This window comes from Typopeltis vanoorti, chromosome 3 (assembly GCF_054136105.1).
Source record: "Typopeltis vanoorti isolate ZY-2024b chromosome 3, IOZ_Tvanoo_1.0, whole genome shotgun sequence".
NCBI lineage: Eukaryota > Metazoa > Arthropoda > Arachnida > Uropygi > Thelyphonidae > Typopeltis > Typopeltis vanoorti.
Genome location: NC_143551.1, coordinates 58,117,834 through 58,135,449, shown reverse-complemented (window position 1 = coordinate 58,135,449; position 17,616 = coordinate 58,117,834). Strand labels below are relative to the sequence as shown.

General features: G+C 37.1%; 1 protein-coding gene across 1 annotated transcript in view; it reads left to right on the top strand.

The window, feature by feature from the left end:
• LOC150108176 (transforming growth factor-beta-induced protein ig-h3-like) overlaps positions 1–17,616 on the top strand; it is a 327,473-nt gene that overhangs the window by 201,340 nt on the left and 108,517 nt on the right. Inside the window, exon 8 of the mRNA XM_090390423.1 lies at positions 12,875–13,012. Coding sequence (XP_090246549.1) covers positions 12,875–13,012 — 138 coding nt within the window. The remainder of the gene's footprint in view (positions 1–12,874; positions 13,013–17,616) is intronic.

Genomic DNA, 17,616 nt, shown 5'->3' with positions numbered 1-17,616 from the left:
CGTAGTAAAGGTGGACCAAGATCTCATCACTCCTTGTCTCAGTATCTCACATAATGCAAAGCACATCTTGCGGACAGGTATAATAATAATAATTATTATTATTATTATTCAGGCCTCCAAGGAGTCAAAAGACTTTCGTGGAAGGTCCTTCCTAAGAAACACAAAGTCTATCAACTCATTGAGGGGAGGTCCCCCCCTAAGAAACACAAAGTCTATCATACCACTCCTTAAACTCATTGACCGTTCTCACTCTCACCACTCCATCAGACAATGCATTCCATGGCTCAACCACCCTCCATGCACAGAAACCACTGCGCACCCTCTTGCTCACAGTTTCCTTTCGTAACTTCCAGGGATGGCCTCTTGTCATCACTCCTTCCCGCTCTTCAACTAAGCGAAAGAACTCCCCAGTGTCAACCCTGTAACCACCTCTCAACAGTTTAAAAGTCTCAATCACATCACCTCTCCTCCTTCTATCCACCAAACTCTGCAGTCCACATTCCCTCAGCCGATCCTCATAACTATCATTGTATAGTCCTTGAAACCATCTTTGTTATCTGCCTTTGTACCCTTTCCACAGTTAATTTATCCCCTTCAAATCCTGGGGGCCAAATCCGAGAACAATAGTCCAAGTGTGGTCTGATCAGGGTCTTATACAATTGGAATGATAACTGTTTTATCTCTGCAGGTCAGCGTCCTTCTCATTATTGCAGGCAGTCCTCTGTGTAACCTTCACCACCTTTGCAATATGTCCCCTAAATTTCAGGTTTCTATCAATCATCAACCGCAGATCTCTTGGCTCCCCTACTTCTTCCAGTATAACTCCTCCCGTAGAGTATGCAGCGTCCCATCGATGTTTCCCAAACCTCAAGACCTTACATTTTGCAGCATTAAACCAACACCCCCATTCATTTGCCCATCTGTCTAGCTTATTCAAATCCTCTTGCAGGGCTGCTGCATGTACACTATTACTAATAATCCTTCCCAACTTCACATCATCTGCAAACAACTGAATATCCCCTTGCAATCCATTGACAATGTAATTGATATAAAGGTTAAACAATATAGGTCCCAGTACTGAGCCCTCTGGGACCCCACTTGTAACCCTCTGCTTCCTTGAAGCTGCCCCCACCATACACAACTCTCTGATACCTATCGGACAGCCAATCTTGAATCCATTTGATCAATCTGACATCCAGACCCATGTGCTGCAACTTAAATATCAGCGTATCATGTGGCACCATCTCAAATGCTTTCGCTAAGTCTAAGACAATGGCAGTATATGCCTTTCTCTCATCTAATGCTCTTGTAACTTTATCATAAAATGCTAGTATATTGCTAAAATCAGAACGTCCCTTCACAAATCCATGTTGACTCTCACAGTTAACATTATCCTCATCTGCCGAATGCTTTGAACGGTCCCTCACTACTTTCTCCAAGATCTTACTAACTACTGATGACACACAAATTGGCCTATAATTAGACACCTCCAGTCTGCTACCGCCCTTATGCAATGGCACTACATTACATGGGCACCTTTCCCACAGCCAGACTTTCATTGAAAAGCCAGGTCAAAGGCACTATCAGTTCCCTAGAACATTCTCTCAAAACTTGTGGTGAAATACCATCCAGTCCCACAGCTTTACTGACGTCTAGAGTACTCAGTATTTGAAACACACTCTCCTGCTGTACCTCTAAACTTCGAACCTGCCCAATCCTTCTAGCATTAAAATTGACTCCTCCATGATGAAATACTCCAATAAAGTGTTCATTGAACAATTCTACTATGTCCTCTGCATAAGTCACTCTATTCCCATTTTTATCCAACAATATCATTCTTCCGCAGTCATTTCTCCTCCTACTGGTCACATAACTAAAAAATTCCCTAGGATTTTATTTTGATCTTAAGGCCAATCTCCTCTCATATTCCAGTTTCATCTTTCTTATCTTACTAGTCACTGTTCTGGCCTGTGTCTTATACTCTTCATGCATCTTCTCTTCACCTGTCTCCTTATATCTCTTCCATAGCCTCTTTTTCGCATACAATTCTTGTTTAATATTGTTTGTCATTCACTTTACTCCAAATTGTGTCCCCTTGTTCACTTGTGCTATACAACTTACCATTGCTGCTAACAAATATTCTTTCATAATTTTCCATGCACTAATGATATCCCGGCCTTCCAATTCCTCCCTCCATGAAACTTCCCCAAGTTAACTTCTTAGACTATTATAATCACCTGCCTTATAATTCCACATACATTCCCGTCTCTTTGATACTCCTGCATGTCTATTCATTTTCCAATTCAAAACCATATGGTCACTCTCTCTCCAACTGGTGGGAGAGATGTCATCTCAGTTATTATCAACTTATGATGCTATAACCAAATCCAAAACTCTTGAACCTCTTGTTCCCTCTATTACATGTTGCCTAAGACATTTGTCCCTCAAGAATTCTAGAAATTCCATTCCCTTATTGCTACATTCATCTTCCTCTCCCCAATTTATACTACTGTAGTTAAAATCTCCCATAACAATCATTCTTCTTGCACTTGCCAAACTCAACTGTCTAAACATTTCCTTGTCCCCACCCTCTGTACTCCTGGGTCTGTATCACCCCACTAAATATCCTGTCTTGCTCACCTTTACCTCACACCATATGCTTTCAAAATCATTATGTCACTGCCTTCCAAAGTCTCCACTCTTAGAGGACATAGGTCGTTACTTATCATAAGCAGTACTCCACCACCACACTTTCCCTTCCTATCCTCCCAAAAAATGCTGTACCCAGCGACTTCTATTCTTGTCATTATATCATCTTCTGTCAACTACGTCTCAGTGAATGGCCGCTACCCAGACCGGTTTTGACCTTTATTGAGGTCTCATCTGTGGGAGCCAGACCCAGAAGTGGTGATACTAAGGCAGAAGCAATGGAGAGGTCATATTTACTTATACGAGTTGCCTAAAGGAGACCTCAATAAAGGTCGAAACCGATCTAGGTAGTGCCCCTTCTCTTAATGCATAGCATTATGCATGTCTGCAAGGAGATGTGTTTTGGATTATGGGAGATACTGAGACAAGGAGTGATGAGAGCTTGGTCCACCTTTATTACGAGTTGCCTCAGTCCTGAAAATACTTCAGGCGCAAACTTTGTTTGCTTACAATTGAAAAAAAAATCAAACTATGTTTATTATAGTCAGAAGCTCCAGTTGGTTCTCTGCATTCCTTTCAGGAATGCAGAGAATTCCTGAATGAAATAAATAAAAAATTACAAAAATGTATAAAAATTGATAAAATGGCAAAAAAAAAAATCCTTAGCCCACCCATGGTACAAATGCACTGTACGTTTACTAATAACCTTTTGTGGACGGGAACCACAAAAAAAAATTACTTAAAATAACACTCACTGCTGAGATATAAGAGAAGTATTAGTCTGTTAAAAATCCTGTTAAAAATCAATAAACATTCATTCAGTAACTGAACTTGGAATTTATTAGTTTTTAATTTTTTTCTTGGACTAATTCCTAATGACATTCAGTGTAATGAAATTTGAGTTTGTTAACATATTGTCGTGCACATAATTAATTCATTTTGTCCATATATATATATATATATATATATATATATATATATATATAGATAGATAGATAGATAGATAGATAGATATTTGTATAAAGAGAAATTTATGATACTTATGAATACTTAAATTCATAAGTATCATAAATTAATGAATATTAAACTTTCTTAATATTCATTAATTAATAATGAATATTAAGAAATTTATGATATTTATGAATACTGAGACAAGAAATGATGATAGCTTGGTTCACCTTTTACTATGAGTTGCCTCAATCCTGAAAATACTTCAGGCTCAAACTTTGTTTACTTACACTTGGATAAAGGATTAAACTAAATTTATTATAGTCTAACCAATTGGAAAATAAACTTTACTATGACTGAAACCGAGAATAATTGTAAGGTTTTAATGGTATAACACACTATTAGTTTCAGCTTTTGACAGCCTCCTTCAGGTGTCTTTTAAAAATAGGAAGCAGCAATAAAAAAACTGAGAAACACAGGAAAAAAATTGCAGTACATAATTAACATGAAAAAACGCTGTAGTTTTATTTAAGTTGTTCTTTCAATCGTGACATTGTTTGGTTAGTGCGTGCTTGCAGTCTCTCGTGAACGCCAGTACTGAACAATAGCAGAATGGCTATCTGGGAGGTCGTAGCTCAAATTGTTATTTAAATGTTCAAGATTAAGGATGATTTCTCTGGACTCCACAATTTTTCCTTCAAACTCATCATGGCAACGAAAGATGTTTTTGGATCTATCCCAGCAGACTAACTGACCCCAGTGTTCATCATCAGAATTGTTCGAGAAAAGAACATGACAAGACAAGGCACTGACACGTGTTCTTTTGTAAGAGATGTCTCTCTTATGCTCCTCTATATGTAATTTAATAGATTTATCTGTTTGACCAAAATAAGGGATATTACAGATACACGCCAGGATATTTCAGATTATGATGATGAGGCTTCGGATGGCTGGAGAGTGGATTTTTGGAAGTGTAGTAAATAAAGTCTTGATGTTGTATTTCTTAAGAACTCTAGCTAATTTTTGCGAAACTGAACTGATTTATGGGATAGAGATATTACCCTTAATATTGCTTCTTAATATTTCTTAGTGCAGTGGCTAAGAGGACCTAGAAGGAATTTTTTAATGGTTCTATCAGAATATCCATTTTGTCTAAAGACATACAAGAGGTAATTAATTTCTTTTTGTAGTTCATCTGGGTCATTTAGAAGAGAGCGTGCTCTATGTCCTAAGGTAGAAATAGTTCCAAGTTTTTGTTGGAGGAAAATGATGGGACTGACTATGAAGATATCTATTAGTGTGTGTAGGTTTTTTATACATTGAAATTCTAAATTTTACAGAGCAGCGGGACAGTTTTATATCCAGGAAGGGTAGGGAATTGTCATATTCAAGTTCAGCTGTGAATTTTATATTAGGATGTTGATTATTGATATGATCAAGAAAATTCATGAGAGAATTGTGGCCATGGCTCCAAATAATAAAAATGTCATCCACATAATGTTTCCAAAGTTTAGGTTTAAACGAGTAGGATGATATAGCTTTTGTTTCAAAATCCTCTAAAAAAATGTTTGCAAGAATAGGGGATAAAGGATTCCCCATCGCTAGAGCTTGGTTTTGTTTGTAGATGGTGTCTTGATATCGAAAGTAATCAGACTTAATGCAATGGATCAGTAAAGCAAACTTTTTTTGGATAATTTGTCTTTTAGTAATATCGGTACTTCTTCCGTAGGGACATTTGTAAATAAGGAAACTATGTCAAAACTAGCTATGATATCATTCTCGTTGATAGTTATCCTTAATGTGTGATACAAAGTCCATGGTTGATGAAAACGAAGACTTCTTAGAAAAACATTTGAGGTATTTAGCAAGATGTTTAGAAAGTTTGTAAGTCAAAGAATCAATACCTTCCACAATTGGACGAAGAGGGATGTTTTCCCTTGTGGATTTTAGGAACTCCATAAATATGTGGGATAAGTGGATGGAGAGAGCGTAGAGAAAGGCGAATGTTGCAAGATAGTTCAGTTGTTGTTTTTAATAAATTGTATATCAAGACACCATCTACAAGCAAAACCAAGGTCTAGCGATGGGCAATCCTTTATCCCCTATTCTTGCAAACATTTTTTTAGAGGATTTTGAAACAAAAGCTATATCATCCTTCTCGTTTAAACCTAAACTTTTGGAAACGTTATGTGGATGACATTTTTATTATTTGGAGCCATGGCCACAATTCTCTCATGAATTTTCTTGATCATCTCAATAATCAACATCCTAATATAAAATTCACAGCTGAACTTGAATATGACAATTCCCTACCTTTCCTGGATATAAAACTGTCCCGCTGCTCTGTAAAATTTAGAATTTCAATGTATAGAAAACCTACACACACTAATAGATATCTTCATAGTCAGTCCCATCATTTTCCTCCAACAAAAACTTGGAACTATTTCTACCTTAGGACATAGAGCACGCTCTCTTCTAAATGACCCTGATGAACTACAAAAAGAAATTAATTACCTCTTGTATGTCTTTAGACAAAATGGATATTCTGATAGAACCATTAAAAAATTCCTTCTAGATCCTCTTAGCCACCGCACTGAAGAAATATTAAGAAGCAATATATTAAGGGTAATATCTCTATCCCATACATCAGTTCAGTTTCGCAAAAATTAGCTAGAGTTCTTAAGAAATACAACATCAGGACTTTATTTATACACTTCCAAAAATCTGCTCTCTAGTAGGCCATCCAAAGCCTTATCATCATAATCTGAAATATCCTGGCGTGTACAAGATATGATGTGACTGTAATATCCCTTATTTTGGTCAAACAGATAAATCTATTCAATTACATATAGAGGAGCATAAGAGAGACATCTCTTACAAAAGAACACGTGTCAGTGCCTTGTCTTGTCATGTTCTTTTCTCGAACAATCCTGATGATGAACACCATGGTTATTCAGTCTGCTGGGATAGATCCAAAAACATCTTTCGTTGCCATGATGAGTTTGAAAGAAAAATTGTGGAGTCCAGAGTCTCTTCTGGACTCCACATCCTTATCATGAACATTCCAATCATCCTTAATCATGAACATTTAAATAACAATTTGAGCTACAACCTCCCAGATAGCCATTCTGCTATTGTTCAGTACTGGCGTTCACGAGAGACTGCAAGCATGCACTCACCAAACAATGCCACGATTGAAAGAACAACTTAAATATAACTACAATGTTTTTTCATGTTAATTATGTACTGCAATTTTTTTCCTATGTTTCTCAGTTTTTTTTAAACTTCAGTGTTTTTATTGCTGCTTCCTATTTTTAAAAGGCACCTGAAGAAGGCTGTTAAAAGCCGAAACTAGTAGAGTTATTATACCATTAAAACCTTAAAATTATTCTCGGTTTCAGTCATTAAATTTCTCTTTATACAGATGTATCAAAACAACCGAGTCAATGTTCTTGAACACACACACACACACACGTGTGTGTGTGTGTGTGTGTGTGTGTGTGTGTGTGCGCGCAAATTATTCTTGCACTCTGACTGTGGATGGGCTTTGTTGAAGTTTGAAATCCTTACAAAATTTGCTATTATTATTATTATTATCATTATTATTAGTAGTAGTATTAAATGACACCTCCAAGGACTTGTTGAAGGAGCTCACTCTACACTATACAACTCACCATCTACTTAATCTTCCATTTGCCTACTACATCACTATGTGCCATTATACACTACACCATCTGCTATCCAGTAACAGCATTTTTGGCCCATTGCTGTCTTCTGTGACTGATTTTCCTGTGTATAGGATGAAAACCTGAGTTTCTGGAAGAGAGAAAACCCTGCTACCTCCATATGAGATTGGTTAATTGAAAAAGTTCCTATTGTTGTCATCCCAATTTTTTTTGCAATGCTTATACTTCTTAAAATCATTAATTACAAAGTACCCGTGTTTGCCTTAGTTCTTCTTATTCACCACTCTTCAAACAAAAAATCAAGCCTCACATTGTTACAACTTCCAGCAGTGATTATATGCTTCTGTCATATCCTCTCATTTTCTGCCTATCAAACAATTTGTAATAATATAATCAGAAATCCTCAATCTGTCCTCAAAAGGACTATTCTACAGACCCTATCATCATCATCATTATCTTGTCACTTGTTTCTGAATTCTCTCCAGTACTTCACTGTTCCCAAGAAACAAAGCCAACCAAATAACTTCCTGTCTCTACTTGTCAGTATATTGTTCATTCTTCAAGTGCTATTCTTTCTGTTTTGGCTACTTTTGAATATGCCTTCTGAACTTCAACTTCTTATTCACATCCAAATCTTTAGTTTCTTCATATGTCCTGCAATTTTCTCAATGTGTTGATTAGCTCTCAGACAGGTATCAGCAGGTTGTGTATGGAGGAATGGTATCCCAAAAGGGGAAGGTCACAAGTCAACTGCCACAGGGATCTGTTTTGGGGCCATTATTGTTTAACTTGTATGTTAATGACATTGGGGGACCAGCTTAACTGGAGAGGTGCAGCTGTTTGCTGATGATGCAAGGTTAAAGCTGTGATAGAACAGATGTTGTGGCCTGTAGGAGGATCTGAATGGACAAATGAGTGGAGCTTTCAGTTAAATGTTGCAAAGTGCCAGTTCTTGAAATTTGGTAGGTAAGGTTGGGATGGTATATAATTAATGGTGACATTTTGAAGGAGGTGAGAGATGGGAAAGTGATTACTAAATCTACATTTGAGTAAATTTAGGGGTCACACACTAAAATTATAAGAACATTCCATTGGATTATGGCAATAATGAGGAGGACATTGATATGCAGAAGAAAGAGGCTTTGATAGTGCCATATATGGACTACTGTGTGTAGATTTGGTTGTCTGGTTTTCAGGGGGATGAGGATGTATTGAAGAGGGGTCCAGAGAAGGTTTACTAAGTTAGTGTGAGGTCTATAGAATGTCAGATATGAGAAGAAATTGAGAGAATGAATAGAAGAAAGAGAGAGGATATGATTGAGACATATAAGTTTGGTGAGGGATTGTTACCAGATTAATGTGGAGGAGATTTTTTTTAGAGTAGAGGGAGGCAAGGGTAGAATTAGAGGCCATCCCTGGAAGCTGTATAATGTGTGAGCAGAGGAGTGAGAAAAGGGTTCTTTGCATGGAGAATGCATTGCCTGTAAGTATGATGGTGTAAAACCTGTGAAGGGATTTAAGGCATGGTTCAATGATCTTTTTCATGAGTGAGCGAGAGAGAGAGAGAGTATAGACCTCTCATGATGAGTCCTTTAATGCTGTGGGGGTCACATGTTAATAATTTCTAAGCTTGTAATCTTTTCATCTCACCTTACACTTTGCTACATTGAAAGAATAACTTATCATTTACCTACACTGTTAGTCTCTTTAAATCATCTTGCAGGATCTCTCAGAGCCTGTGTGTAGCTCAGTGGATGTGGCATTTGCATACCACGGCGCTTGGCCGCACGAAGGAAGACTTGGTTTCGAGTCTAGTCAGCGACTAGAGGAAATTTTTCTAAGCCTTTTTTCGACCAGTTCCCGAGTTAGTCGATCTCTGGCACGGGCAAGCGGGTTTTTCCTCCCGGAAACTCGGGTTTTTCATCCCGTAAACTCAAGAAAATCGACCGTAGAACCCACATTATTTCAGACATTAAATATATTGTGTCAGGGTTAGGGACCACGAGATGGCGGCACATTCGAGCCGTCTCTCTTCACTGTGTACCGCTTAACTTAATTAGTGATAGCCTTGGGCCATCTATCTCTGATTGGTACCAGTGGAGATTGAAATGCCCACTCAGTCTCCAAAAGTTAGATAGGGCTAAATGGCCTCGCCTACTCCCCGTATAGGGGAATAAAAAGGCATTAGCTGATTTTATTTTTATTTATGCAGGATCTCTGCATCACCTTTATTAATGATTGTCGTTTCCATTTTTGCATCAGCAATTAACTGGATGTTCCCCTGAAATCTTTCCCTGTGTTATGCCGGTGTTTGGCTTAGTGGTTAGCTTATCCGCTTTCCAGCCAAAAGGTTGCCAGTTCGAATCGTGCTGTGGGCATGGATGTTTGTGATTGTGTGGTGGTGAGCAGTAGATGGTGTTGGTTTAGCTGCAGTTGGTGGATTGAGTGGTGGAAATAGAGATGTAGAGTAGGTGCCTCCCTCGATGAGTCCTTGGACTCCCTGGAGGTGTCACGTAATAATAATAATAATATTATTAATGTACAAATTAAAATCGAGAATACTAAAAAAAAAAAAAAAGGAATCAAAGATCATATAGAAACTGTAAATAAAGATAATCTGAAAGTTTGGAGTAATTACTTTTTCAAAGTACTTTTTTTTTTTTCAAAGTAATTACTCTAGATATCCAAGGATTGTTATTTATAATCTATTTGGAGTAAACAGGTATAATTACTTAGAAAAAGTAATTATCTTGGGAAAAAAAAGTGTTAAATAAAATAACAAATATCAGAACAAAAAAATTCCATCCATCTAGTAAAAAATATCCAGATGGATGTAATCATAATGTATAATACAGGAGGTAGAATAAAGCCATTTAAAACCTGAAATGTAGAAAGGCTGCCAGAGTAGATGATATTTGACTTGACATGCTTAAACACGAAAGTTTCACATTTTATCTGTGCTTGAATACCTGATGAGTAGAGCATACCATATTTACTCAAATATAACTAGCCCTTGCGTATATCCCACACCCCTAATTTTACTTTACGAAAAAAGAAATTAAAAAGTTTCGCATATACCTTGCTAAAAATTTAAGAAATAGTGAATGTTATTATGGAAGTTTCAAATATTTTGGAATTTGTTTGAATAGAATCAGCATTTCAACTCAGCAATCGTCAGCTTACCTTTGTTGTTGAGCCACATGATCTTTTGTTAATACCGCACCAATCATATGTGAGACTGGAAGTAGTGACAGCAAATGGTAGATTCTTGGTGAGTCATACCCATTTTTTTTTTTTTTAATCATAGTGATCTTATGATTTCTAAATGATAAAAGGACAAACAATAATGAAACTGTTTTAATTTAATTACAGAAGCATTGTCACTAAAGATTCAAATATGTCACGTGATGAAGGTGAGCTGCCGATCGCATAAATAACGCTGATAATTAAAATTCAAATGCATTCATTTTATAAATAATGTGAACAATTATAAATTATGATGAATACTGAGAATTTAATTATAAACATCAATTTAATTTTTTCCTGAAAAAGTTTAGTTTCCGAAAATCCCTGCATATATATCTTGCACCATGATTTTTTAACTTTAATTTTGGGGAAAATATTGTAAGCTATATTTGAGTAAATACAGGTTAAACTCTCATTGTACTACTTTCTAAAAAAAAAGGGGGGGATATAAAATAAACCAGAATGTGAAATTAAATAATTTTCTTGTTTAGTGTCCCAAGAAAAATTTATGTAAGTATACATGGGTAAAAACATAAGCATACATTGACCTCACCTGGTTGGCCAGATGGGTAGCATATCTATTTTCCAACCAACAGATTATGAGTTCAAATCCCACCATGGATATCGTTGTTTATATTGTCTTCAGATGGGAGATCAGTTTCATCACTCATTCTGAGACCAGCCAGCTTGGTTGGCTAAGTGGTTAGCATGTCTGCTCTCCAGCCAAGAGGCTGCAGGTTTGAATCCCACCATGGGCATGGATGTTTGTAATTATCCTGCAAACTCTGTGTGGAAAGGTAATCTGTGACATATTCTAGCAGAAGACTTCACTCCCAAAACCTGGTGAAGTACAGGAGTGACCATATGGCATCTGTGGACATCAAATGTGGAAAAAAAAAATTTTGTGAGACCATTGCCATAATTGTTGGAGGCCTGAAGTGGCTTTTAAAACAGTTCTATGTTTGGTCTGTACAGCAGGGTTTCTGAACAAGGTAAAAAAAAAAATGAATAAAAAATACAAAAAAAGTTACAAAAATTAATTAAAAAATAGAAGAACATTCCTTATTTCATCTGTGGTATTAATGTACTATAGGTTTACAACCTTTTTCTGGTGGGAGTCATATAAAATAGAGAAACCTGAATAAAAAATAGGGGATGGAAAAATTAGCACTGATATAAGATGTATGTTAAAAATGAAGATATCAGAAAAGAACTTGAACTAATGTTAATATATAAGCAGAGCCAGTGTAAGATAATGTGGTCACTTGAACAGAATGGGAGTTGAAGGATTAGCAAAACAAGTGGCTAAAGTAAAAAGAAAAGCAGAAAAACACAGAAGAAGACCAAAACAGAAGTGGATTGATTACTTGAAGGAATTTGTTATTATTATTATTGTGCCCTCCATGGAGTTGGCCGATTCATCACTCATTCAGTTGACAACAATCTATCATACTGAATCTTAAAATCCTTAACACTTCCCGCATTACAATATATTCCAGTAATGCATTCCATTCACCAACAATTCTCTATGTAAAAAATCTACTCCTCACACCCCTCTTCACCACACTCTTACCCAACTTCCAGGAATGGCTTCTGGTTCTTACCCCCCCTCTCACCTTCTACTCTTTTTATAATTCCCTCTGGATTAATTCGATAAAATCCCCTCACTAACTTGAACATCTCTATCATATCACCTCTTTTCCTCCTATCTACTAAACTCTGCGGTCTACATTTCTTTAACCTCTCTCTCTCTCTCTCTCTCTCTCTCTCTCTCTCTCTCTCTCTCTCTCTCGGCATTCCAGAGTCCTAATATTACCTTAGTCACTCTTCTCTGGACCCATTCCAGTGGTTCTACATCACATTGAAAATTAGGTGACCAAATCTGGACACAGTAGTCAAAGTGTGGTCTGACTAGTGCTTTATATAGTGGCACAACAACTTCCTTATCCCTACATGTTAAAGTACTTTGTATCACAGTGGCATTATGATGTAAAATCTTTGTAACAGTTGCCGCATGCCCTCTGAACTTCAGTCTTCTGTCAAATATCACTCCCAAAAGATTGAAGAAAATATTTTGAAGATTGAAATATGCAATTGATCAAATCAAGACCAGAAAAATAATAGACAGATAGAAAACTTGTAATAAAATAGTAGTTGTGTAGGATTATCATAATATCTGGTACTTTCCTTGAAGATATACAGTGATTTTCAGTTATAATTTCATGAAATATATATATATATATAAATTAAAATTCTGAATGGAATTTTAAATGGAACAGAATTGTCTAAGTTTTAGGAAGTTTACCTGATATACATGAACCAAAAAATTTGTATAATCTTTACAGTCATTAGTAAAGCAGGCCTTGTACAAACTCTTCGCAATGTTAAAGGAAATTTCACAGTGTTTGCCCCACCTGATTCAGCATTTTATTCAAGTCAATCTTTGATGAACAGACTTCAAAATGGAGGAAAATGTGTAAATAGTAAGTTATATTTACTACAGTGTTTAGAATTAAATCAGTTATAATACATTTACTTTGTTAATATTTCGAAATTAATATGATAGACAAGACCAAAAAAAAAAAAAAAAAACCTATTTAAATATATAATCCTTTACCTAAAGAAACAATAATAATGAAAAAGATGTATGTGTGTGTGTGTGTATATATATATGTGTATATATATATATATATATGTGTGTGTGTGTGTTTTTAATGACTTATCAGTGTACTTTGTTTCAGAGCAGTTATAAACATTTCAGTTGTTGTTCTATTCTGTCATTATGCTATGAATTTAAAAATGCATTTCACAAACTGATTAACCCTTCCATGTGAGCCATCTGTTTGTGCAGTGCAATCCATGGACATCCAGAAAGGAATATCCTGCTACAGTTACACAGGTAGTCCTGGTGGCTCAGCCAGGATTAGTCAGCTAGTGAGCTTGCTGCAAAGGTCAACAGCATTAGAGTAAGACTCTCACCAGGATCCAGTGAACGACATGGTCTGGGGTTGGAACCCAAGGCTAGCTCCAGTGCTGGTAGCCCTGGCGTTCCATTCCTGAGTTCAGTCATTGCTTTCTAGTCAGTGGGTATCTATGTGTGACTCCATGTGGTGGTCTGTTCTAGTGCTGAACAAAAAAACCCTTGAGCATCAATTTTTCATTTTCAAATATTCAGGGGCCTTAAAAAGGTTCCTACTAAGTACTGATACTACTGTAGATAAAAAAACTTTCATAACAGACTTAAGAAATAAAAGACGTGATACTAGAACAGCCCACCAGTTTAATGTACCAGTTTTTTCTGATCATCCATGCAAGTGGTGAAAAGTCAATAGGGAAAATATCACCCTTCTTTATCTAAAAACTTTAGAATGACTGACAGGTTCTCCCAAAATAGTTAAGAAACCACATTCTTTAATATCTTTGTAGAAACATCATGTCAACAATATTTTGAAAAACTACTGTATTTACTTGAATGTAACTTGCCCTCACAATGCACCCCTGATCTTACTTTAAGAAAAAAGAAATTAAAAAATTTCACATATACCTCACACACAAAAAAAAGTTTAAAATTTTAAGAAATAGATAGCGAATGTTGTTATGACAATTTTAGATATTTTGGAATTCAGTTGAACAGAATCAGCATTTCAACTCAACAATTGTCCGCTTGTTTTTGAGCTCATTGATCTATTGTTAATACCATGCCAATTGTATGCATGTCTTCATAGCTGCACTATCTCTACCGGCCTACAATTGCTGTCCATTTTACTCTCTGCTTTCACTTCTCATTAGTCATTCATGAAGGATTGTTCATAACATATCTCAAGTCTTGTAATTACTGATAATTTTTAATTGAAATATGGAGAAACATTCAAGTTATAGTGCTGGTTTTAAACTCAAAGTTATTGATTTTGCAGAAAAACCTAGTAAGCGAGCAGCAGGGCATGAGTTTACAATGACCGAGTTTTATTATTATTATTATTATTATTATTACCCCAAGAGCTCATGGAGTCAAAGACTCATCTGGGAGGTCCTTTTATCACACACACATCTCATCATACTGTGTCTTAAACACACTCAAAATCCTTGCAGACACCACACTCTCAGGCAAGGCATTCCAATCATTCACAACTCTGCATGAAAAAAATCTTGCCTCTCACACTCTCTTTATACAGTTTCCAGGGATGACTTCTGGTTCTCCCCTGATCACCCACTATTCTCTGTAGAACTTCTCCACCATTGATCCTATAACAACCCCTTACCAACTTGTAGTACTCTATCATATCTCCCCTCTTCCTCCTGTCCACCAGACTCTGCAAATTACATCTTCTCAATCTTTCCTCATATTCGACATTCCAGAGATCAGAAACTACCTTAGTCAGTCGCCTTTGGACCCTTTCCAACATCTCTTCATCCTTCTGAAAACCCGGTGACCAAATCTGGGCACAATAGTCCATGTGTGGCCTAATCAAAGCCTTATACAACGGAACAAGAATCTCCCTTCTTCTACACGGCAGTGTCCTCCACATCATTCCCAGAAGCCTTTGTGTTGTTTTCACAATTTTGGCGATGTGTCCCCTAAATTTTAGATCCTTATCCACTATCACCCCCCAGATCTCTTATTTCCTCTACCTCCAACAATATATTTTCACCAAGCATAAATTCTGCATCCCATCTTTGTTTTCCAAATTTTAAAACCTTACATTTTGCAACATTGAACTCACATCTCCGTTTCCGTTCCCAATCACTCAATTTATTCAAGTCTTCTTGCAGGACCACAACATCTTCACTACTCTTTATGGTTTGTCCAAACTTTGCATCATCTGCAAACAACTGAATATCTCCATCCAAATCTTCGCCAATATCATTAATATACAAGTTAAACAGTAATGCCCCTAAAACAGACCCCTGAGGCACTCCACTAGTGACTTTCCTTTTCCTGGATATCACACCCCCCATATACAAATTGTTGATACCTATCAGATAGCCAGTCTCCAATCCAATGCACTAATCTAATATCCAACCCACATCTGCTTTAGTTTGACTGTCAAATTATAATGAGGTACTCTATCAAAAGCCTTTGCGAAATCCAAGTATATTACTATGTATCCTTCTCCTCTGTCCAAGGAAGCAGTCACTTTATTGTAATAAGTAAGTAGATTACTAAAACATGACCTCCCTTTAGCAAATCCATGCTGTCCATCAAAGATAATACCATTGTTGTCAACCCAACTATGGATCCTAGTTCTCGCAAGCTTCTCCAACAACTTAACCACAACACCTGACAGACAGATAGGCCTATAGTTTGATGCTCGAGTTTGATCACCTCCTTTATGAAGTGGCACAATCTTGCCCTCCATCCACTCCTTAGGAACTTGACCAAGTGCAAGACTCTTATTAAAAAAAAAATGTCAAGGCAGGTGTCAACTCCATGGCACATTCCTTCAGAATACGCAGTGATAAATTATCAAGTCCCACAGCCTTATTTACATCTAGTTTACTCAATTCCCCAAACGCCACTTGCTCACTTACAGTCAGTCTCTCCTCCCATCATCAACTGCTCTCAATCTCTCTCCATGAGGTCACATTCACAAAACTTAAAGATCTTTAGAACTGCTCATTAAGTATCTCCACAACACATTCTGCAACAGCTGTCTTTATACCATTTTCTCTAATCAATGTCATCCTTCCATAATCATTCTTTCTTTTGCTGGCCACATATCGAAAGAACTCCCTAGGATTCTTTTTTTGGCTTCATTAGCTAACTGCTGTTCATACCTCTCTTTAGCTACCCTCATCAACCAAGTCACCCTCCTTGCCTGGTCTTTGGAGACCTCATGGAATTGGTTATTTCCACTTCTCTTATGCTGCCTCCACAACACCCTTTTTCTCTGTATCACATTCTTAATCTCTTTATTCATCCATCTCACACCTACCTTATTTAACCTTCTCACCCTGGATTACATTTAGACATTGCATCTACTAGATAGTTTTTGAAAATCCCCCAAGCTGCATTGATCTCTTTTCCAGCTAACTCCTCATTCCACGCTGCACCGCAAGCTGTCTCCTGAACTCTTCATAATCACCACCCTTGTAGTTCCACATATACTCTTTTCTCACAGGGTGGTCCTCGCACTGCTGGCAACCACCCAGGTAATCACCTCGTGGTCACTCTCACCAATTGGTGGATGATTTGACACCTCATTTATAATTACATCCTCTGATGAGATGACCAAATTCAAGACCCTTAATCCTCGTGTGCCCTCTGTTACATACTGTCTGAGGTAGTTATCCCTCAAAAACTCAAGAAACTCATCTTCTTTACTTCCAGTTGCTATCTCATCATTCCAGTCTATATTGCCATAATTAAAATCACCCATAATGATCATCCTTTTCTTATTTGCTTGGCTAATTTGACTATACATTTCACTATCACCTTCATCCACATTACCTGGTCTATAACAACATACCACCAAGTATTTGATTCCATTCACCTCTATCTCACACCATACTGCCTCAAAACCACTGGCACTATTTCCATCTTGCATCTCTACTTTGTATGGACATAACTCTTTCTCTATCATCAATAGCACTCCTCCCTTTTTATCCCTTCTATCCTCACAAAACACATCATACCCTTCCATCTCTATTCCTGTCAGAATGCCATCCTCTTCCAACCATGTCTCACTTATTCCGACAATCTTTGGATGAACAGACGCAATTAGTGCAACCATTTCATCTACCTTGTTTCTTATACTTCTAGCATTGGTATATAAACACAACAGCTAATTTCTGGATCTACAGCTAGTTCCACTGATACCACTCACTCCATGTGATCTCTCCAGCTAGGCTGGGGCCTTTTCCCTTTCTGCTTCTTCATTTTAGAACCCTTTTCAATTCCAACTGTTTCTCTTGATCTCTGGTCATTCCATTCCTTTCCTGCCTACACATGCTCTCACCTCCTCTTGGAGCATCCACCTTTCTCAAGCTGTGTACCCCTGTCCACCCTGAGACTCCCTGTTTCCCTGTTCCTCTTGCACATCCATTCTCTCATTTTCTATACTCATACCACTCACTTCCCCATTCATAT